The following is a 23,267-nucleotide window of genomic DNA, read 5'->3' as shown; positions in this document are numbered from 1 at the left end:
AAAAGTAGTTAATTCACAATTCCTCAGTGATATTGAATATGCCAGGTTTTTTTAAATTATTATTTGGTATTATTTATTTTGCCTGGCTTTCTTTTCAGTCTCCTCTTCCCCCACATATTACTATCATAAGCATGCTGTGAAATAAGCAGTAGAGGGTGAGAAAGAGAAAGGATCCTAGAGTTTTGACTAGTAAATTTGCATACGAGAAATAGTTTCCATGTTTTGGATTTGAAGAGGGTCATTTGGCTGGATTCCTGCTCCTCTCCCCAAGAATTATTTTTTTTAAAAGAAGACGTTTCTGTCATGTGGGTCCATGCCTGTAAAATACTATTACTATTAATAAATATGATTTAAAGTTTAGGGAGCTTTCTGCTTCCTTTTTATTAGGAGCCATACTGTAAGCTGAATACACTGAGATGTCCCCTCTAGAGCCAGAGGGCCAAAGCTCATTGAGATTTAGGGGAGAATCTACTAAAGAGCAGGAATGCAGCCAAATGTTAACCTCCAAGGAAGGCAAGTTGAAGGTGAGTTTCTACAGGTAAGGTGAAACCAAAATGGCACCAGTAGGAATGCCATAATGACATTCCAACATGGGAGCAATTCATTGGGGTTTCTTCCCCCCCCCCTTCAAAATATGTGTTGAATTTTAGTTGAACGTAAGGATTTATCAATTTACGTATAAATTTGTAAATTGTCCTTCAGAATTAAGTTCTTGGATGCAGGGCATTTAAAAACAAAATAGAAGTTTGGTAATCCTCAATTTAGTGACCACAATTGGAACTAGTAATTCTTGCTAAGCACCATGGTTGCTAAGCAAACCAGCATGTGACCATGCTGGACTCTTGAACTCACTTCCACTGGGGTTGTTAAACAAATCACCTGCATTTGTTAAGCAAGACATCGCATAACAGTGACTTGCAATCTTGCTTTCTCCATTGACTTTGCTGCCACCCAGTTGCTAACTACACAAATAGTGATCACGCGACTGTGGATACTATTGTAGTCTTAAACACATACCAACAAAGCACTCAAATGTCATGTGATTTCTGGGATGCCGTGATGGCCATTAATGCAAATATTAATTAACTAGTTAACTGTTACATCTTTGAATGGTTGTTAAATGTGGTCGGTAAGCAAGGCCTACATGGATAGTTTTAGATATCACTTGTTCAAAGTGATTGCTTATCTGGCGTTAACTCTTGATGTATTTACATAGCTGTCTTTCATTATTTCCAAGATGACAAAATGACTATATAACTTAAATCAATGGGTTGGACAGAGCAAAAGCCTCCCTTGGCTGGAACGATGCCATCAGTTACTAGGAAGCTTTTGATCTGGTGCAGTTTTGCTCTGTGCTAAATAAGAGTTATGCTCTCAGCTTTTGCCATTCTTCGAATTTACCTTTTGACAAACATTTCTTTTATGCACACTGAGAGCATATGCACCAAGACAAATTCCTTGTGTGTCCAACCACACTTGGTCAATAAAATTCTATTCTATTCTATTCTTGCTGTGTGGTGTGAATCACAGATTAGTGGGAGAGTCGCTGCTGGGGAAGAGAGAAAGGGAAGAAGAAAGGACTAATATCACCTCCTCCTGTTCTGCCAGTTGACATGTTCTGATAAGATCCCATGAAGTTAACATAAAATTCCTAGGTTTTCCTAAAACCGCTAAACTAAAAACTAAAACTTTTCAAATAATCCTATTTAAAAAGCAGGTTTTAATAATTTGCTGAAAATTATTTGGGCAGGGCTTACCATAGTGTGGATAGTACTGCAAAAATTGCTCTGACTTCATCATATTTCTAGCTGAGAAGTAAAGCAGGGCCTCTTGTGTATGATTTTAGGATTCAGACATATTTGTATAGATAGAGGAGGATTTAAGGTGTTCGTTATAGATTTTAGGATCACTTGTTAATCAAAACGGAGGGCATAAAATTGAAGATTTATATTTCATTTGCCAATTCCAAGCAAATGCTCATTTTGATAGAAAGAAAAATAATTCAATCATTCTATGATTTATTTCTCTTTTGTTTTATTCTTCCTTTCCACATATTGCTTTTTTGCAATTCCTTTTCTACTTATTTATTCATGAGGAATGGGATGGGTCTTAAGAGTCTATCATGCTATGTTATAACTTAAAAACCCATTTTGCAATTATTTTTTTAAAGAAATTGAATTGTTGCATCTGATACTTATATTGAATTCTTAAACTTGCAACACAACTCATTTAATTCAATGAGATTAAAGAATTGTGGCTTTTTCTTTTTACATTTGGTTGTTTCTAGCGATTGTATTTATTTGGGCATATAGTTAAAACCCAAATGCATGGATAAAAAGCAAGATTTCACCTGACATTGAAAAATAAACAGGAGTGGAAAAAACAACAATCACAAGTTATTTTTTTTAGCGTTTTTGTAACTTTTAATGGTCACTGAACAAACTGTTGTAAGTCGAAGACTATCTGTACAAAATCTGGAGCAAGGAAGGCCCACTTCTGCATCCTAACATAAAACACTAATCTCAGATTCTTAATTTAAAATTTGAAGATTAATTGTTACTGAGCACACTGTGTGTTCCTTTAAAACCTGTGTTATATCTTTTCTGGAAAATGTTTCAAATAGAAGCCTCTTCTGCATTTTCCATCAGCTGCAGTTTCAGTTTCTTCAAGGATGTAACACCCATTGCAGTAGCCTAACAATGAACTTAGTAGAAAAGGTATCAAACTGGAATTCTTTGAGGGCTGGATCAGCATTGTAGTTCTCCATGGGCCGGCCAGTGGGGGAGACGGAACAGATGCCTCCTATAGCATCCTGCCGGTCAAATTGGGGTGGGTGGGGGCTGCATGTGGCTTCCTGAACCCCATTTTTAGCGTGGGCAGCCTTCCGCAGCACTTTGCCAGGCAAAATAGGAAACCACATGCAGCCCCTCCTGCGCCCCGTTTTGACTGCTAGAGGTACCATCGGCTGGTCCTTTGCTATTTCCAGGCCGGCCCTGTGGGCCAGATTTAAGCACCCCACGGGCTGAATCCGGGCCACAAGCCTTGAGTTTGACACTCCTGTAGTAGAAGATTGACTACTTTGACTAGGCCTTTATTGCCCAGCATAGATTTCCCCTCAGTGAGCCAATTGCTCAAATGCATTCCAGGTCACTGAGGCCAATTGGGTGCTAATGAGAGAAAAGAGAACACAGGCCTGCTTTGTGCTTGGCCCTTCTGGATCAGCACCACCTCACTCAGAATCTGAGATCTTCCCAGTTCCCATAAACACATGTTGCCCACCTCCAACCCTTTCAGGATTTTCATTTTAATTGGCCTTCTACCAGTCCGTAGCAAAACGTGCATGGACTTATGGGACACAATAGTGCATTTTCCTCCCAAAGCTTCCCTTTCTGCAGTCTCTAGAGAAGAAGCTATATCTAACCTTTCGTTTCCTTATCGTAATTATTTTATTTCATTTTTTGTGCTGCCTTTTTTTATAGAAAGAATGCTTTCAAATAAGTATAGCCTGTAAAAAACCATATCATTGTGCTGTACTTCTGCACTCCTAAGGAAAGCTAATGTACTAAGTTGATGCAATTGGTGTACTTCTGTGCAATACAAAAACACTCTGATTTATAGGAGGGGCGTTCCTGCCTTGATACCTGAACCAGAAGCTGAACCAGCCCCTGTGCCCGACCTGTTGGGGAGCATCCTGACTGGACAGAGCCTTCTTATGATGAGTGGTTCTGATGTTGTTATTAACAGAGATGGATCCTTAACAGCAAAGAAGACTGGTGAGATCTAAAACATCTAACAACCCTCGTTTTTATATTTGTTTTATTATTTTGTTTTATCTTATTTTATTCTATTTATTTTGATTCGCATAGTCACCTATTTCAAAAATGTGGCTCTTGGTCAGGAGTGTCCAACTCATGGCCCATGGGCCAGATGCATCACGTGCTGGCCAGGGCCCCCCATTTTATCAAAGGGGGGGAAATTATGATACGTCACAGGACGATAACATGTCGTCATGAGTTTGACTCCCCTGCTCTAAGAGGTTAACAAAAGCTAAGGGAAAAAGAAAATGACACAATCCAAATAACCAGAAAATGAGCTATATCACATACATGTGCGCGCATGCATACACACACACAAGAGTCCCCAGGCTTGAGCAGAGAAGCAAACCTTCAAGGCTTTGTGGCATGCCAAAACCTTTAGGGCCATTCTGTTCTCCAGAGTAATCATATTCCAGAGGGCATATATACCATGGAAGAAAAAGCCTTTCTTCCTGAGCACTGCCATTCTGGAACTGACGGGACTTGAAGCATGCCCTTTTGCTGAACCTGATAGGAATGGGTAGAAATGTCCAGGGAGAGATTCTTCTATGAAGGGGTTTGATGCCAGCATCTTGAAAATTGCACCCGAAAGCACACTGGTAGCCAATGCAGCTCTTGGAGCAGAGGTGTTACATGTCACATTCTATAGCCGCTAAAGCATCTGATGAAGTCCATGTGAAGTGTTTTACAGTAGTTGTATCAAGAGGTTACTAGGGCATGAGTGACTGAACAGAGGCTCCCAGTCCAGGAAAGGGTGCCACAGACATACAATTAGGTGGGTTTCAACAGGTTCTGACCAGTTCTGGAAAACCGATAGTGGAAATTTTGAGTAGTCCAGAGAACTGGTAAATACCACTCCTGACTGGCCCCATCTGCCTCCCGAGCCCCAGCTGATTGGGATTTTGCAGCAACCTTCCTCTGGAGTGAGAAGGGAATGGAGATTTTACACTATACACTTTCCCTGCCGTTACCCACCAAACCATGCCACGCCCACAGAACTGGCAGTAAGAAAAAATTTGAATCCCACCATTGGATCAGGAGTGCCTGAAGCAAGAGCTTTGAGTCTAGAAAGAATTCCAAATTGCACAGTGGGTTTGCCAGAAGTAGTGCCATCCTGTTCAAAACCAAAACTGAAATGTGCCTAGACCTAGGGGTGGTGAAGGTGTTGAAATGCCTAGAGCCATTTGGTCCCACTAGGACTGAGTATTGTCAATAGAAAGCACAGACAGACTGAGGTTTGGGTTTGTTTTTTTGTTTTTTGCTTAGAAGAATATTCTATTTTTTGTAGTATTTGGTCAAAGACAAAGATAATTGCTATATTTACATTTTGCTGACATTAAAATTCTGGGTCAGAAGCAATTAGAGAATGTTTATGCTTATAAAGACTCAATATATGGTGTATCTAGATTTTCTAAAAGGAGACAATTTTTAAATCTGGAAGCAACACAAATAGACATTTGTTTCAATTACAGTTAAATTGTTTTAAATAGCTTATGAGAAATGGATTTTCTAAAATTAAGGGTAATTTTAGAAAAAGCATTGATTTGAACATAGCAGATCACCTATTGCTATGTTAAAAGCCAGTAAGATTGAATGTACCATTTCAATGTGTGATAATTAACTTTGATTATATCATGAGCAATTACCAAGAGAAATATTTGAGAAATCATTTCCCATTAATAAAAAATAATGCAATATGTTCCTATTTGTCAGAGTGCATATTTTACAAGAAGAGAGATTACTTTTAATTTGAAATGTTCATACATTGTTTAATACTTAATGTCCAGGTGACTTCTCTAAGTAATCTATGATTGTTCCCTTTCTTATTAATTATATTCTGTTTTTTATATTTAACTTTGTAGTTCTTGGGGTTTTTGTTAACATTTCAGTGGTAGCTCATTTCATAAGGATAACACATGCTCAAAATGATTTCCTTTCATTTTAACATTGTAATGTTTTTTGTATTAATATGAGGACATGGTTGAAAACTCATTTTTCTCTTAATTGTTTGCAGTCCCATTACTGCGTGGCAGTTCACGAGCAGACGAAGCTTTGGAGGACAATTTCCAATCAATGACACCAATTTTGGAGACCTTAATTACAAACTCTGGCACTGATTCTTCCAACTCTAAAACTGCTGTCTCAAAGCCTTGCGCGTCATCGCCATTGTCACTAAGCGTAACAAACAGAACAGTGACTTTTCCACATGCTACAGTTGGAAGGGCACCAATTCGATTTGATTACTCCATGACTCCAAGATCTGTTCAGACTCATAATTTAACCAATCTGAATAGAATTGGCAGCAAAGTAGGTGACTCATTCAAATTTAATGGAGGCTCTAAACTACCGTTGGGCCCTCTTTCTGCAACTCCTAAACTAAACAACAACTCCAATTCCATTTCAAAAACAATTTATGGCAAACAGCCTTTGAAATCTCCTCCTAAAAGACCTGACATCTCTGAACTTCCAAGAATACCAAAGATTAAGAGGGAGGAAGCAAACAGTGGACCTCAACCTGCCACTGACCAGAATAACATTCCCAGCTCCTGTATAACACAGTTGACTGGCAAAGGAAACACAAGCCAGCCAATCAGAAGTAACAGAATGGAAACCAGCAAGCCACAAGCCACTCAGCAACAGACACATTCATCCGGGGCCACTTCTGCAAGTGCTGCTGCTCACGGCAGTTCCTCGTTTTCTTCAGCAAGAGGGAAAGTTGGAGGTTCCTCCTTTGAGAGCTTCAAAATCAACATCCCTGGAAACATGGCTCATTCTCACAGACTGTCTAATCCTGGGTTTTGCAATACATTTCGACCGGTGGACAACAAAGTGCAACAGAAGGAGAATCCTTCACCCCTTTTTTCACTGAAAAAAATGAAACCCATCAAAAGTGAAATATATGATCCTTTTGACCCCACAGGCTCCGACTCAAGCTCGACGCACAGTAGCCCTGAAAGGCTACCCCTCACTAACATTACCAGAACAATATCCATTGGAAGTTCAAAAGTTCAGACCTTCCAAACCGTGCGTCGCATTACTCCCTACCCACTGGAAAATATCTTTGAATCTGAGGTTGATTCGTTGGAGGCACCTTCAAGTAACGCAGAATCTCATGATGATATGGTAATAAAGGAGAGATTTGTAGAACAGGTTTCTGATTCAGAGCAGGATAAATTTGATGATAAAGAAGACTCCGATATACCCTGTAACTCCTCGGCTATTAAGCAAGTTACTGAGGCAGAGCATGACGATGATAAATATAGCCCTGGGGTAGATTTTGAAGATGATTGGGATACAATTAGGGTAGAAAGGGAAGTAGTTAGCCCCTCAATAGAAGAACAGCAGCGAAGTTTTAAAAGCGAGCAAGCAACAAAGCGGTCTTTTTCGAGTTCCCCATCAAATTCCAGTTCTCAGAGTCAGAGAGAAGTTAAAATTAAAAAGATAGACATGAAAGAAGGCAGACCTACTAAATCAAGATCTAGATCAAGGACACCTTCAAGGGACAGAAGTTCCAGGTCAGCGTCCCACTCGATTGAGAAGAAATATACCAAAAGTCACGGAGTTAAATCAAAAACCCGTCGGTCATCTAGTGATTGTTCCAGTAGCTACGAGCGATCAAAAAAAAAGAAAGCAAAAAGTAAAACTAAAGACAAAAAACCAAGTGTCGGGCCCAAAGAGCATAAGAGATCTCGGTCGCAATCGGATAGTCCTGGCAATTATTCTTTTGAAATGTATGAAACCAAGAAAAAGAAAAAGCACTCTAGAGCAAGAGATCCAGAATGTTCCCAATCAAATAGTGCTGAGAGAGCTAAAAAAAAGAAACACAAAAGAGAGAGGAGCTATGATAGGTATGAGAAGGAGAGGACCTCAAGCTCAAGAGATATGAAAGGATATAGATCTTGGGAGAAACATAAAAGACGTTCAAGATCACCTGAATTAAAACCCTATGAATCAAAAGAATCTAAATCTAAGGAAAAGCCACTACAATTTCCATCCTGCTCCAAAGAAAAGAAACACAAACCAAAAAAGATGTCTCCACAACCTCTTCAAGAAAAAGCGTCCAGATCTTTGGATGAACAAGTCAGAAATTCTGAGCATTCTCTTTCTTGGGAACAGGAGCTGGACAACACAGAGCAAGAAGCAACAAATATATATTGTGATCTAACGCCTGTACAAGAGATTTCTTCAAAAGATAACATAATTAAAGTTGCATTTGATGACTCTACTATAGTGGATGATGATAAGTTAGATAATGAAGTACTACCTTCCCAACTGGATTCCACAGATTTTGAAGCATTGCCTGATAATCTAGATTCCCCCATTGAGAATGAATTGACAATAGACTATGATTCATCAATATTTGATAACCAAAGCAGTGATAGACAGGAGGAAAATGAAATTAAGGAAGAAGACGATGTATGTCCTTTCTTAACAGATTCTTTTCCCGAGAAGGAAGCATATACACCAAGTTGTGATGAGGCAAGTCTATCTCAAACTTTGCCTGAAAGTAAAATGCCGGTATTGTCAAAAGATGTGGAGCCTGTATTAGTTGAAAGTACAGTTGATATAAATAAGGCTGAACTGGAAGCAATAGCTCAGAGTCCTGTGTTGAAGTCTAAAGCATTAGTGAAGAGAGTGACGTGGAATCTTCAAGAAGAAGAAAGTGATATTGTGGCCGTAGATAAAACAGAAAGTAAGTAAGATGGATTTTTTTTAAAATTAAAGCACAATTTAAAATAAAATCCCATTTTTTCATTTTAAAAAATTATGTTCATCTTGTTTCTACATCTTGTGAGATTCACTGCTGATGTGATTTCTGATACACATTTACAGCTTGTAAGTGGAAACTCTGCAGATATACATTGGGAGATTGGGGGAGAAACATATGCCCCAGTTCCATGGATGCAGTGTTGTTGATTCCTGTCTCATGATTGTTCTGAAAACTTTTCAGATATGTAGTCTATAAAGGAGAAGATTGAGGGGTGCAGATCAGGTATGTGCTATGTTTAGGAAGGTAATTTCAGATCTCTGAGAACATTTCCTGAGTAGTAATGCCCATAGCCGCCCCGAGTCTTCAGAGAGGGGCGGCATACAAATCCAAATAACAAATAAATAAAATAAATAAATAAATAGTTCCCTCTAAGCTGAGCAGTGAGCAATCGCTCACTTAAAAATCATCATCAACTCAGAGTTTTCCAAACCTGCCCAGAAGCCGAGAGGGAAAGAGTGAGAGGGAAGGAGAGAGAGAGGAAGAGAGAGAAACAGATAGAAAAAAGAGAGGAAGGAAAAGAAAAAGAAAAAGAATGGGAGTAAGGAAGAGAGAAAGAAAATCAAAATCTAGTTTGAAACTAGCTCAACTATTTAAATGGCATTTTGATATTGATAGATTAGCCCTATTATGAGCTCACTGTTTTAGACACACAGTACAGTATTTTATTTTGAAATTCTCTGAGGCAAAACAGGGTGGGTTGTTTGTTTATTTATTTATTTATTTATTTATTTCTGTGCCGCCCAGTCCCAAAGGGACTGCCGCTCAGACACTATACTTTTCCGCCCACCCCCAAAAAAAGTTAGAGGGAACACTGTAATGCCTCTTGGTTCTATTTATCATGCCCTTTGTGTATTGTACTGTCACATGCTGGATTTTTAATTTTTAGTCAGTGGTTTTTCCTCATTTGGTCTCCTTCATTCTTTTGTATTTTATGAACTGCCAATTGACTGCCTAGCCAGTATTGTTAATCAAAATTTAACTAATTTGAAGGCAATTGCAAATCATAACTTTCTAGTTCAGATGTAAGTACTAAAGGAAATGTCAGGCATAGTGTTAACTGACCCATGTTCCCTACACATAATGAATATGCAGGATGTTATTAATCATAAGAATACTATATATAATTAGAATTTAGTTACCTTCACCCTCATTCTGGAATCACACCAGGGGTGCTAAGTATCACTCAACCTAGGATATAATATGCTAGTCAATTTGAATGTAGAGATATTTCTAAAAAGAGAGAACAGTCTTTGAGCTAAAATAAGATTAGCTTCAAATATTTTTAGTATTTAGTATTTATTAGTTAGTCAAATATGTACAAGATATAAATATAAACATGGATATGAAGGAAAGAAATGATTGCCAATAAATGGGGACAATAGGACAGGGATGATAGACACACTGGTGAATTTATGCATGCCTTATTTACGGACCTCTTAGGAATGGGGTGAGGTCCAAGGTGGACAATTTAAAGTTGAAGCTGTGAGTGTTAGAGGATGTAATAACCAGGGGTGAAATTCAAAAATTTTCCCTACCAGTTCTGTGGCAGGGAAAGGATACTGCAAAATCCCCATTCCCACTCCACTCTGGAGCCAGCCAGAAGTGGTATTTTCCAGTTCTCTGAACTACTCCAAATTTCTGCTATTGATTCTCCAGAACCTGCTGAATTTCACCCCTGGTAACAATGGAGTCAGATAGAGCATTCCAGGCATTGACCACTCTTGCTGAAGTCGGTTTATTTGCCATCATTTAGAGCGGTTTACTTTGTGTTTGTATCGATTGTTTGCCTAAGTATTATTGAGGTTGAAGCTGAAGAAGTTGACAGGTAAAATGACGTAGCAGATAGTTTTGTGCACTGTGCTTAGATCATACCACAGGCAATGTAGTTGCAGGTTGTCCAAGCCCCATATTTCAAGTCTGGTGGCATAGAGAATACTATTGTGAGTAGAGGAGTGAACTCCTTTTCTCGTGAAATACCTCTGGACCTGTTCAATCTTATTAATGTCCGATATGCAGTGTGGCTTCTAGGCAGATAAGCTATATTTGAGAATTGGTTTGGCAAAGGTTTTGTAAGCCCCAGTGAGCAATACAATGCTACCGGAGAAAAAGCTGCACAAAATTAGGTTAAAAACTCTTAATGCCTTTTTGGCAATGTTGTTACAGTGAGCTCTGGGGCTTAGATCATTTGAGATGAGTACTCCTAGATCCTTGACAGAGTGGGGGTCCTCTATGAGGTTGTTTCCTCCAACTTTTTTTGGTGTTCTGATTTTTATTGCCAATGTGTAGGACAGATCGTTTATTAGTTGAGATTTGGAATTACCACATGACCATACAGACATGGTCAAGGTTGTTTTGTAAGGTAGTAGCATTGTCATTAGTGTTGAATAATTTTGTGTTTATCAGTGAAGAGGACACATTTGCTTTTAATATGATTGCACAGGTCATTAATGTAAAGCAGAAAGAGAGTGGGTCCTAGAACGCTGCCTTGGGGGACACTGCTGTTAACTGGTGCTGGATTTGATAGGGTCCTCCCTATTTTGACTACTTATTGCCTGTTTGACAGGAATGCAGCTATCCATTTGTGTAGGAATCCAGAAATGCCATTATATATTCTTAAACATTCTAATATTGATTAGATGAAAATGTGTTGTCTGCTGTGACCACCTGGACATATTGCTATGCTGAAATTGTTTTCTTCTTTTGGGGAATTTTTAGGGATGCCATTCTGTAAACAGCAGAAACCGAAAGAAGGGGTCTGGAAAGCTGAGGATTTGACCCAGTCGTTAAATCAGGTGCAGTTAACTGAATCTCCTCCAACCAATTATATGATTCCTGAGCCTATGTTTCCCGATCTAGATCCCTCTCAGGTTGGTTCTCACACCAGTAGTTGAGCATGATGGAAGGCCATTCCACTGCCATCTGTGAACTTGTATCCCGCCCGATTTCATTGCAGAATGCTCTTCCTCCCTATCTGAAGTACATTTCATATTGCCCAGAACTACTCAGTAATCTTTGGATTACAATCTGTTCTGTTTATGATTTCTTCCTTCCCCTAATTCATTGGATGATATTTCAGAACAATGTTTTAAGTTGCATAAAAACTCCTCTCTTTTTTGATGTCAAGGACCATTCTTTGTTCATCAGTAATGGGAGCAAGGCCCTTTTGAATTGGCAGGAGGTCATGCAAAATTCTGGTGAAGACAGCCCTTCTTGAAGTGTTGGGAAGAGGGTCTGCAGACTCGATGTTTAAGCATAAATGGTGACTGACTACTGTTTCTCTTTTTCAGCCTTACAGTCAGAACCTGGCATTAACCGTACCACTTCCTTCAGTTCTCCCTCCTTATGCACCAGTCAGTCAGCCCACTGTTCAGTTCATCAGGCAAGGGAATCTTCCTCTGTTCACCTGCACGGCAGAGCAGGAGTTAATTCCAGAATCTGGGGGCAATTTGACCCCAGTTTCAGAACCAAGTATTCAGGAGGCTTCCACAGGAGATGCAGAAGAAAAAGTCAAAACATCTAAATCTCCAGTGGATAAAACAAAAAATGAAGAGGTAGGTGGCTAGCTAGATAATGTCTTTTTTTTTGTTTATGTTTTTTTATTTTATGTGTGAGTGTGTGTGTGTGTGTGTGTGTGTGAGCGCATATGTTTTCATAGATATTCACAGGTATAGGTATGTGGGTCCAGGCATATTTGGGTCTTTTCCTGTGTAAGGTTGATAGACTCCTGGCAACATTTCAAGGAGGTCTCACTCATCATCTTTAGGCTTTTGTCTTCAGCTTTGTGCTCGGGCGAATATGTGTGTGTGTGTGTGTGTGTGTGTAAAACACATACACAGTGTAATCTGTTATTCAATTATTCTATGTTTTCTCGTTATCACTTTTATTTTATTATATAAAAGTGTATACACTAATATTCCCCCTTTCTCTTACTTCTCTTACTCTAACTTTTAGTCATGTCACCCTTTTATTAAAAACATTTTCTTTCTATCCTACTTAGTTTCTAAGTCTATCCCCTACCTAAAAAAGAGAGAGAAAGAAAGGCAGGTCAGAACAACAACAAAAAGGAGAAATCATCTATCCATCGTTTTTTTTTCTGCTTCAGTACTTTAATTGCTATGCTTTTTTTTTTACTTGCCTCCCATATTCCTCGCTTGGATCTTTATATCTGTCAGCATCTATCTCTTGGCTATTCCATCTAAGTATCTCATTCTCCCATCTCTACCCTCTTCCACTGCCTAATTTCCAAAGTTTCCCTTTCAAAAGTATTTTCCTGTATCTCTAATTCTCTTTTAAATTCTCTTAAATATTTCCCCCCTGGTTTAATTCATCAATCACTGTTATTTTCATTATTATATCTTTCTTGTCATCGTCTTTTGTTCGCTGGTTTTTAGGTCCAGTCTTTTCCTCCATTCCTTCTGTTGCCCCCCCCCCCCCCATTTTGCTGAGCATCTTGGTCTTTATTCATCATTCCTTGTATAGTATTTTTCATTTTTTCCATAGTCTCCTTAAATCCTTTCTCCATGATGTTCTGTGTATTTTGAAAAAGCAACGCCATCTCATTCAAAGTTGCACTCATTTCTTCTTTATAAAGCATCTTATTTTTTTTAAATCAACTTTTGTCCAGCAGTCCCAATAACCATTTATTCAGTCCTAACGTTGCCCTTCAAGAAATGCACTAAACATAGTTCTTTATATCCCATAGTAAACAGTCAGTTCCATAGTCCCAGAGATTATTAAAAGCCTCTTAGCATTTGCATCCCCTTTATAGATTCCATCTTCTAGCATAACATGCAGGGGTCCCTTTAATTAAATACCTTCCTTGTTTTCTTATTTGAGTCTTCAATAGTCATGGGGTAGTTAGGAATAATCCAGTAAGTAATTTCACAGTCCTTGATATAAGTATTCCCAGAATTGTATATTTTCCTTTCATCAGCAGTGTGCTCTCAACTTAAATTTCAGTATTGCCACTAATCAATCGTCAATACAAATAAATTGTATATCAAGAAGCAGGATAAGTTTTTAAAGTAAATGATTCCAGCATTTTAAAATGTCTTCCCATTACCATGTCTTCCTAGTTTGCTAATCCAATTTTCTGTATATTTAAAATAAAAATATTTTTCTCTCTTTGCATCCTTCCCTTCCGTTCTGGTCTTTTTCTCAGAATGCTTAAAGCCTGCTATGTATTTTGCTATGTTCTTAGCCGGGGGCAGAACAGTAACAGAAGATGTTTTGACTGAATGTTGCCCAGAGATCACTGAATTGCCCTTCTGTCTGTCCTCGCAGTACATGAAGAAGCTTCACGTGCAAGAGAGGGCGGTGGAAGAAGTGAAACTCGCAATTAAACCCTTTTACCAGAAGAGGGAGATTACAAAGGAGGAATACAAGGATATTCTTCGGAAAGCTGTGCAAAAGGTTGGAACTGGGGAATTGTTACATTTTCTTCTTTTAGGGTGGCTGTTTTAGTGTGTGTCAACAAAAGAGAAGACAGGAAAGGAAGGTAAGTTAGCCAGTTACTTTCCTGCCTAAGCAGGGGGTTGGACTAGAACAGTGTTTCCCAACCTTGGCAACTTGAAGATATCTGGACTTCAACTCCCAGAATTCCCCAGCCAGCATTCTGGGAGTTGAAATCCAAATATCTTCAAGTTGCCAAGGTTGGGAAACACTGGACTAGAAGACTGACAAGGTCCCTTTCAACTCTGTTGTTGTTGTTGTTGTTAACTCTTGAGTATAGTTGTTTTGCCTGGTTTTTAGCAGCTGACACAGTAATATCCTGCAAGTCAATCTTTAAAGTGAATTGAGCGGGTCCAAAGACGGGCTACAAGAATGGTGGAAGGTCTTAAGCATAAAACGTATCAGGAAAGACTTAATGAACTCAATCTGTATAGTCTGGAGGACAGAAGGAAAAGGGGGGACATGATCGAACCATTTAAATATGTTAAAGAGTTAAATAAGGTCCAGAAGGGAAGTGTTTTTAATAGGAAAGTGAGCACAAGAACAAGGGGACACAATCTGAAGTTAGTTGGGGGAGAGATCGAAAGCAACATGAGAAAATATTATTTTACTGAAAGAGTAGTAGATCCTTGGAACAAACTTCCAGCAGACGTGGTAGATAAATCCACAGTAACTGAATTTAAACATGCCTGGGATAAACATATATCCATCCTAAGATAAAATACAGAAAATAGTATAAGGGCAGACTAGATGGACCAGGAGGTCTTTTTCTGCCGTCAGACTTCTATGTTTCTATGTTTCTAAAGTGCTGTTTGCATTAATTCCTGTAACTAACCGACCCTCTGGATCTCTCTTCAGATCTGCCACAGCAAAAGCGGTGAAATCAACCCCATGAAGGTGGCTAATCTCGTGAAGGCGTACGTGGAGAAATACAAACATATCAGGAAACACAAAAAAGACTGATGCTGAAGAAGAGCCTCATGACTCAACCAAGAAATGAGAAGCAACCGTGGGGGAAGCAGAAAAGCTTCTCCGGATGACAGTGTTTTCCTTCCCTTCGAGGGAGGCAGAAATGCACCATTGCATGTTGCAATCCCTTCTCGCCCTCACCCTGGAAACTGGATGCATCAGATCTTCTTTCAGCTGGGCACATTTTCACATAGGAGCCTGTCTTCTTGGAGTCGATCGCTGACCCTTGAGCTTGTTCACCTCTGAGGAAACAAGACTTGTGTGTGTGTGTATATGGTGGGGATGGCCTAACTATTTGTCATGGTTTTACTTCAGCCTCAGTTTTTTGTGTTTTGGGTGTTTTTGTTTTTTTTAAAATTTCTGCCCCATTCACCAGAGTTTAAAACAGACACTTTTATATCTGGCATACGACAATGTGTGCTCCTCCCATTGTTGTTCTTATTTATGAAATATACAGATTCTTTTGTGATGCTCAAAAATTGGTTTCATACTTGAACCGTGGTATTTTTTTGCCTGTCCTATGAAAGAAATATTGGACTTGTTCAGTCAGATGGGACACACAGATATATGTTAACCTTTATACATTTCCCCCCTGAAAATCCTGCTATGGAGATGGTGATTATTTACATTCTGTTAACAATGTCACGAGGAGGAACTTTATTTGGGGTGTCTGGGACAGTGTGGCAGTGAACTGAATAGTGTCATGCTTCCTGTGAATAATGTACTGAAGGCTGATTTTGAGTCCATCTTGGCATTCAACAAGCTGTCTTTGAACAAGAGAGATGGAGAAGACCAGAGTTTGGAAAGCAAACATATGGAATGCAACCAGACCATGTATACAGCAGAAATCTTACAATTTATAAAATTATTTTGAATTGTTTCTTATTCATACTTGTTTATTTGTTGATTCTGGTCTTATTCCTTATTTGTAGTGTTAATCAAGGTCAGGTGGGTACGGTTTTCAAGAACTTAGCTGTCTTTAAAAGATTAAATTTAAATAAAACGTTATAGACAAGGAAAATTAGAAGTCATAAAGAGAGAAAAATCTATAGTTGTAAAGTACAAATAAGTAAAATAGAATTCAATTCAATTTATTAGATTTGTATGCCGCCCCTCTCCGAAGACTCGGGGCGGCTCACAACAATAATAAAAACAATATTCCAGCGAAAACAAATCTAATATTAAAAAGCACATAAAACTCTATCATATTTTAAAAAGCAAACAACATATACATACCCAAACATAAATATTAAAAAAGCCTGGGGGAAAGGTGTCTTAGCTCCCCCGTGCCTGGCGGTATAGATGGGTCTTGAGTAATTTACGAAAGATAAGGAGTGTGGGGGCAGTTCTAATCTCTGGGGGGAGTTGATTCCAGAGGGCCGGGGCTGCCACAGAGAAGGCTCTTCCCCTGGGGCCCGCCAAACGACATTGGTCGACGGGACCCGGAGAAGGCCAACTCTGTGGGACCTTATCGGTCGCTGGGATTCGTGCGGTAGGTTATAGTTTTATAATATATCCTTATAGTTACTTTTTATAAATTATGAAATATATGACTTTTTAAAAGAAGTAAAAATTACTATTAAGTTTTAACCAGAAATTCATTAAGCTTTAAACTGGAAATTCATTCTGGTTAATACAGCACAGATAATCCACTAAAACTACAAACTATAATAAAGTAGATAAAAATAATATACTATAACAAATGAGATATTAAAAATCTACTTGCTCATGGAAATTGAAATATAAAATGCATAACTAGGGGGGGAAACTAACATTGGGGTATGGTGCAAATACATGTATCAAATTGCAACACAGGCATGGTTTTCATTTAGAATTGAATTCTGCATCAGATTTACTTTTTTATATAGGAAGTTATTCTGGAGACTGAGGTATAGTGACAGAAGTTGATTAATTATTTTTCCAAGCAACCTTATGTATAACAAATATATCCCTGTGGCAGTTAACGTATTCAAAACTGGTTCATTAAAAAGCAAAAAGGAGCGCTTGTTTACCCCTGTTCCCTCTTCCGTTATGTTCTGTCTCCCTCCACTGAACATTGTGGGCTTTTTTAAAAGTAGCTGAGCACTTTTTGATAACATAATGGACTGTCACAAGTGATCATTTTATTATCCAGGGATGTAGATCGTAGAACAGTGATGTTGAACCTTTTCTTGGCTCACATGCCACACCCATGCCTTCCGTTCACGCATGCGCACAACCTCCACGCTGTCCCCACGCACGTGCACCACCACCACTGCCCTCCCATGTACATAGGCTTCAGGTTGGGCTGTTTTTCACCATCCCCAGATTTCAGGAGGCTTCCCTGACGCCTCCAGAGTGCGAAAAACGGCCCAACAGGCAACCTTGAAGTCTGTTTATCTGAACTTCTGGTTTGGCCGTTGGGCTCTTTTTCGCACTCCGGAGGCTTCAGGGAAGCCTGAGGGGGAAAATGGCCTTCCCCAAGCTGAAAACCAGCTGGCCAGCATACGTGCTGGAGCTGACATAGGGCAACATCTCATGTGCCCTCTGATATGGCTCCACATGCTACCTGTGGCACATGTGACATAGGTTTGCCATCGTGATCCTAGAATCACTCTGAATAATATGCTAGAGCAGTGTTTTTCAACCTTTTTTCTTCATCGGAATCCTTTGCTGTTGTCAGATTTTTGGCGGAACCCTGGTTGAAAAACACTGATCTAATGAGAAAGTGGATCAAATTAATAATCCACTCCAATCCAAAAGGATTTTGGGCAGACAACAGTAAGAAACCGTAGAGTAGAATAGAATAGAATAGATTTTTGGCCAAATGTTATTGGATGCACAATGAATTTGTCTTGGTGCATATGCTCTCAGTGTACGTAAAAGAAAAGATATGTTCATCAAGAATAATAAGGTACAACACTTGATGATAGTCTGGGTACAAATAAGTAATCAAATCATATTAAATTAAAAATGTTCTATAAAGACAATAGAAACCAAAAATCATTGGTATCAATAATACCTCTGATAGTCACCATAATTGGATGGGTTTAAACATGTTGGAACACTATTACATCTTTTGAAATGTAAGCAGGATAGTGGCTGTCTGAAATGCTAAACGGGGGGGAAGGGGATATTTCAAAAATTGGGGATTACTGTAGGAAGGGCTGTCTATATCATATACAATACCTTTCCAAAAGTGGAGACTCTTGGAAAACCATCTCTAGATGTTACACATTTTGGTGCCCTAAGCAAAGACATATTCTTGTATCTCCTCTGGTTTAGTTCAGGGGTAAGCAAAGTTGGCTCTAATATGACTTGTGGACTTCAACTTCCAAAATTACTGAGCCAATCATGCTAGCTCGGGGATTCTGGGAGTTGAAGTCCACATGTCAGAAGAGCCAACTTTGCCTACCCCTGGTTTAGTTCATCTGATTTTGTTAGGAATTTGAAAAATGCATTCCCCCTACCGTCCTAATTTTTGAGCTTATAATTTTCTGTTAAATTATGTTTACCCCTTGAGCAAATCCACTGACATTGAATGTACTGTTTACTGCTTTTTACTTTTTAATGGTTTTTTATTGCAGTTTGTTAGAAGCCTTTTCAATTTTGGTGTCCCCCAAAATTTGGCATCTTAGACTAGTTAGGTTGCCTAGACCCAAATCTGGTTATTGCACGATGGAAGAAGATAATGGAAGTTTTAAAAAATGTTTGCGCTTAACAAAATTGCAAGTGGAGAAATATGATATAGAGCAGTGTTTCCCAACCTTGGCAACTTGAAGATATTTGGACTTCAACTCCCAGAATTCCCCAGCCAGCATTCGCTGTCTGGGGAATTCTGGGAGTTGAAGTCCAAATATCTTCAAATTGCCAAGGTTGGGAAACACTGATATAGACAATAGATAATAAGATGGAGGGAGGAAGTCAAAGATCATATTGCAATGTCTTCTACTGACTGCTAGCATTAAGTTTGAAGGCTACAGTCACCAGAAATGAGATTACCTCTTTGCTTGGTTATTTATTTATTTATTTATTTGATTTGATTGCTGCCTATCTCCCCAGGGACTCTAGGTGGCTCACAACAAAAATTAAACATATAAATAGCATTAAAACCTCTAAAAACATTTTTAAAACAATTTAAATCTCACAGTCAAAAAAACCATACATGCCATTTTTGACTGAATCTCGATGGTACACCATTGGATCAACAGCCCCAGTCCTGCTGGAAAAGCCAGGTCTTTACAGCTTTCCGGAAGGCCAGTAGGATGGGGGGAGGCCGGATCTCAGGAGATAGCTGGTTTAGAGAGTCGGAGCAGCCACAGAGAAGGCCCTTCCCCATGGACCCGTCAGCCGACACTTTAATTCTCGGGACTCGGAGATGACCAGCCCTGTGGACCCTTACTGATCGCTGGGAGCTATGTGGTAGGAGGCGGTCTCGATGGTTGTCCCATTTGGAGCTCTCATTCTCATCCCCTTCCCCCCAGATCCCCAACTAATTAAACATAACAAAACTCTCACAAGCATGTAAAATATAATTTAATCCTAAATCATGTATTAAAATATACTAGTAAAATTTAGACATTTCTCAATTGACTCAATTTCAGTGAAGCTAAATGAGCTAGTTGCTAAACATTATGGACACCTACAGAAAGTTCTCATCTTACCTAACTGAGATTTGGAACTCAAAATATTTTTTGTTGGTACTTCTGCTAATAAAAATAAAAATCTAGTTTGGCCATTTTATCCATTCCTACTTGGAAACACATCTGATAGTATTCTTGGCAAATGCTTATAGGCAGGGGTGAAATGTTATCGGTTCGGCCCAGATCGAGCATACTGGTAATGGTGGGCGCTGATGGTTTGGAAAATTGATAGCAGTGGCAGCTCGAGGCTCCGCCTACCCACCTGGATGTCACCATTTCCCTCTTTTTAACCCTCTGCGCATGTGCAAAGCCTTTGCATGCACAATGCCTTCTGTGCATGCACAGAGAATGGAAAAGTGCACACTTCCGAACCGGTAGGGAAGGTAAGTAGATATCAATGCTGCTCGTAGGATCAATTTTTATATTGTTTTATTTATTTTACTTATTTATTTAGTTCCATTTTGTATGCCCCCACATCTCCCTAATGAATCTGGGCGGTTCACGTTCATGTTAAAATGATGCCTCTAAAGTAGGCATCTAAAAAATGGAGTTAACATGAGAAGAACCTTACTTTCAACATGTTATTCTCATCGTCCTTTCTCCCCACTGCACATAATAGATTCCTTGTCTTCTGATTGACGAATTTCAGAATTTTGATACAGCAATCAATGGTCACAATGCAGGTGGAGAATACCAAACAGAATTTCATGAAATATCATCTGTCACTCACTAAAAGCATTCACCTAACAAACCCTTATCATCCCTCTCCAAATACACAAACAATCTGTCTTCTGGGATGTGTTCTCAAACCAACTACTAAGTTCAAAGTAAAACTAAATTCTACCATTCTTGTCCTAGGTCAGATGATCTCTGAAAGGTAAGATTAGATATTCAAAAGGACACCAAAGCTTTAAGAAAGAAGAGTGTTGCAACTGAACATATGAAATGATGCATCATTGTCATTATTATTATTATTATTCAACAATACAACACAGCAAACAAGATCACTATGCAGGATTTCGTATTTCATCACCAGTCGGGCGCCTCCCAATCACCTAGGACTGCGTGATGTAGCAGTGAATTATGTGTGCCAATCTCATTAAAGCGGCCTTCTGCAATTGACAGATGGAGATTTTGTCAATTCTGATGGTTTTCAAATGTCCACTGAGATCTTTTGGCACTGCGCCCAGCATGCCAAGGACCACTGAGGCCACTATCACTGGCTTATGCCAGAGTCGTTGCAGCTTGATTTTTAGATCTTTGGGGTTTTTAATTATTATTGTTGTTATTGCTGCTATTATTATTATTATTAATATTATTATTATTATCATCATCATCATCATCATCCTCGTCATCATCATTAGTTTGTAGACATCATTTTTCCGGAAGTGGTGGGAGCATTTTATTATCAGAGAGCCATCTATTTATGGTAAATCCCATTCTTCCTCTTTCATTTCCCTTGGGTTGCACAAAGAAAAGGGAGGGGCTATGCAAATTTAGGAAGAGGGAGGAGGGGGAACCCAAGCCTTTTCAAAATGAAACGATTTCAGGAACTGAAAATAGAAGACAAGGACACAGCTGCTACTGACAAATAAGAAGCAGAGGCCAAAATATGTCTGAGCACAGATCTAGTAAGTATCGCTCTTTAATTCCTATTAATTGCTATGTATGGTGGAGAAGATTAGGGGAGAGGTGCTCTACTTGTCTGCAGCCTTAAACTACCTGGATACTTCCACTTGGGCACACATGTGGGCAAAGGGTTGCCCATCCCTTTAGCAACTTCGATACAACTATTTTTTTAAAAGTGATTTTTTTTTCCCAATTGGATTCATGCAAGTTTCTAAGCCATAAATCATGATTTACATCATGTACTAAGCAGCAATTGAATCAAAACTTGAATGGGACCTGTTCATAACATACTTATCATTGATCTGCATTCTTGAAATCAGGCTGCTAAATTATGGTACGAGACTGTGTGAATCCCAGCAAAGTCAATCCTTTGCCTCACATTTTATACGATTGTGAGATGGCTAACTGTCCATGTGGAAGTTAACTACTTAATATACTATTTTGAATTGCCAGAACTTGGGATATTATTTCTGTGTCCATAGTACAGAATAAATTATTTTCAGTGTTGTTATACAGAAATAATCTAGTTTGTTATAGTTAAAATGATGGAGACTCTACTCAAAAATCAGTACCTAAAAAACAATAACTTATTGGACCCAAATCAGGATGGCTTTACTGAAGGCAAATCATGTCTGACTAATCTAATTGATTTCTTTGACTATGTCACAAAGGTGTTGGATGAAGGTGGTGCCATGGATATTGCATATCTGGACTTCAGCAAAGCGTTTGATACGGTTCCACATAAAGAGCTGATAGATAAATTAGTGAAGATTGGAATTAATCCCTGGATAGTTCAGTGGATTTGCAGATGGCTGAAGCATAGACACCAGAGAGTTATTGTTAATGGCGAGTATTCTGAGCAGAGACAGGTTACAAGGGGTGTGCAACAAGGGTCTGTTCTGGGTCCTATCCTTGCCGATGACTCTAAAGTGTGCAATAGGGTTGATATTCCTGGAGGCGTCTATAATATGGTAAATGATTTAGCTTTACTAGATAAGTGGTCAAAGCAATGGAAACTGCAGTTTAATGTTTCCAAATGTAAAATAATGCACTTGGGGAAAAGGAATCCTCAATCTGAGTATTGTATTGGCAGTTCTGTGTTAGCAAAAACTTCAGAAGAGAAGGATTTAGGGGTAGTGATTTCTGACAGTCTCAAAATGGGTGAGCAGTGTGGTCGGGCGGTAGGAAAAGCAAGTAGGATGCTTGGCTGCATAGCTAGAGGTATAACAAGCAGGAAGAGAGAGATTGTGATCCTGCTATATAGAGCGCTGGTGAGATCACATTTGGAATACTGTGTTCAGTTCTGGAGACCTCACCTACAAAAAGATATTGACAAAATTGAACAGGTCCAAAGACAGGCTACAAGAATGGTGGAAGGTCTTAAGCATAAAACGTATCAGGAAAGACTTAATGAACTCAATCTGTATAGTCTGGAGGACAGAAGGAAAAGGGGGGACATGATCGAACCATTTAAATATGTCAAAGGGTTAAATAAGGTTCAGGAGGGAAGTGTTTTTAATAGGAAAGTGAACACAAGAACAAGGGGACACAATCTGAAGTTAGTTGGGGGAAAGATCAAAAGCAACATTTTACTGAAAGAGTAGTAGATCCTTGGAACTAACTTCCAGCAGCCGTGGTTGGTAAATCCACAGTAACTGAATTTAAACATGCCTGGGATAAACATATATCCATCCTAAGATAAAATACAAAAATAGTATAAGGGCAGACTAGATGGATCATGAGATCTTTTTCTGCCGTCAGTCTTCTATGTTTCTATGTTTCTATTGTTATTATTTTTTAAAAAAAATACAAGGAATATTTGCATTTGATTGAAGCAATGGCTTGAGTTGAAGGTAGATGCTCTATTTTTAAAATGGGTAGTATCAGCCATTTTTATTGATATTATCCCTCCAATTTTGGGGGCAGTCCTGAGTAATCTGAAATTATCTCTATCTACAGCTTTCCCCCCATTCTGTTTGAAGCTACATATAATACATTTTTCCAATACTA

At 38.9% G+C, this 23,267-nt stretch overlaps 2 protein-coding genes across 2 annotated transcripts in view; both read left to right on the top strand.

The window, feature by feature from the left end:
• Positions 1–15,886, top strand: part of PHRF1 (PHD and ring finger domains 1) — a 39,788-nt gene extending 23,902 nt beyond the window's left edge. Inside the window, 7 exon segments of the mRNA XM_070765556.1 lie at positions 3,619–3,773; positions 5,830–8,508; positions 11,302–11,378; positions 11,874–12,137; positions 13,870–13,998; positions 14,896–14,988; positions 14,990–15,886. Of these exon segments, the coding sequence (XP_070621657.1) occupies positions 3,619–3,773; positions 5,830–8,508; positions 11,302–11,378; positions 11,874–12,137; positions 13,870–13,998; positions 14,896–14,988; positions 14,990–15,037 (3,445 nt within the window). The 3' untranslated portion in view covers positions 15,038–15,886.
• A 5,312-nt stretch (positions 15,887–21,198) lies between these two features.
• LOC139174833 (malignant fibrous histiocytoma-amplified sequence 1 homolog) overlaps positions 21,199–23,267 on the top strand; it is a 28,365-nt gene continuing 26,296 nt past the window's right edge. Inside the window, exon 1 of the mRNA XM_070765474.1 lies at positions 21,199–21,259. Within this exon, the coding sequence (XP_070621575.1) occupies positions 21,241–21,259 (19 nt within the window). The 5' untranslated portion in view covers positions 21,199–21,240. The remainder of the gene's footprint in view (positions 21,260–23,267) is intronic.

This window comes from Erythrolamprus reginae, chromosome 1 (genome assembly GCF_031021105.1).
Source record: "Erythrolamprus reginae isolate rEryReg1 chromosome 1, rEryReg1.hap1, whole genome shotgun sequence".
NCBI classification, from domain to species: Eukaryota; Metazoa; Chordata; class Lepidosauria; order Squamata; family Dipsadidae; genus Erythrolamprus; species Erythrolamprus reginae.
The sequence above is the reverse complement of the archived record's forward strand: the minus strand, read 5'-3'. Positions and strand labels throughout refer to the sequence as shown.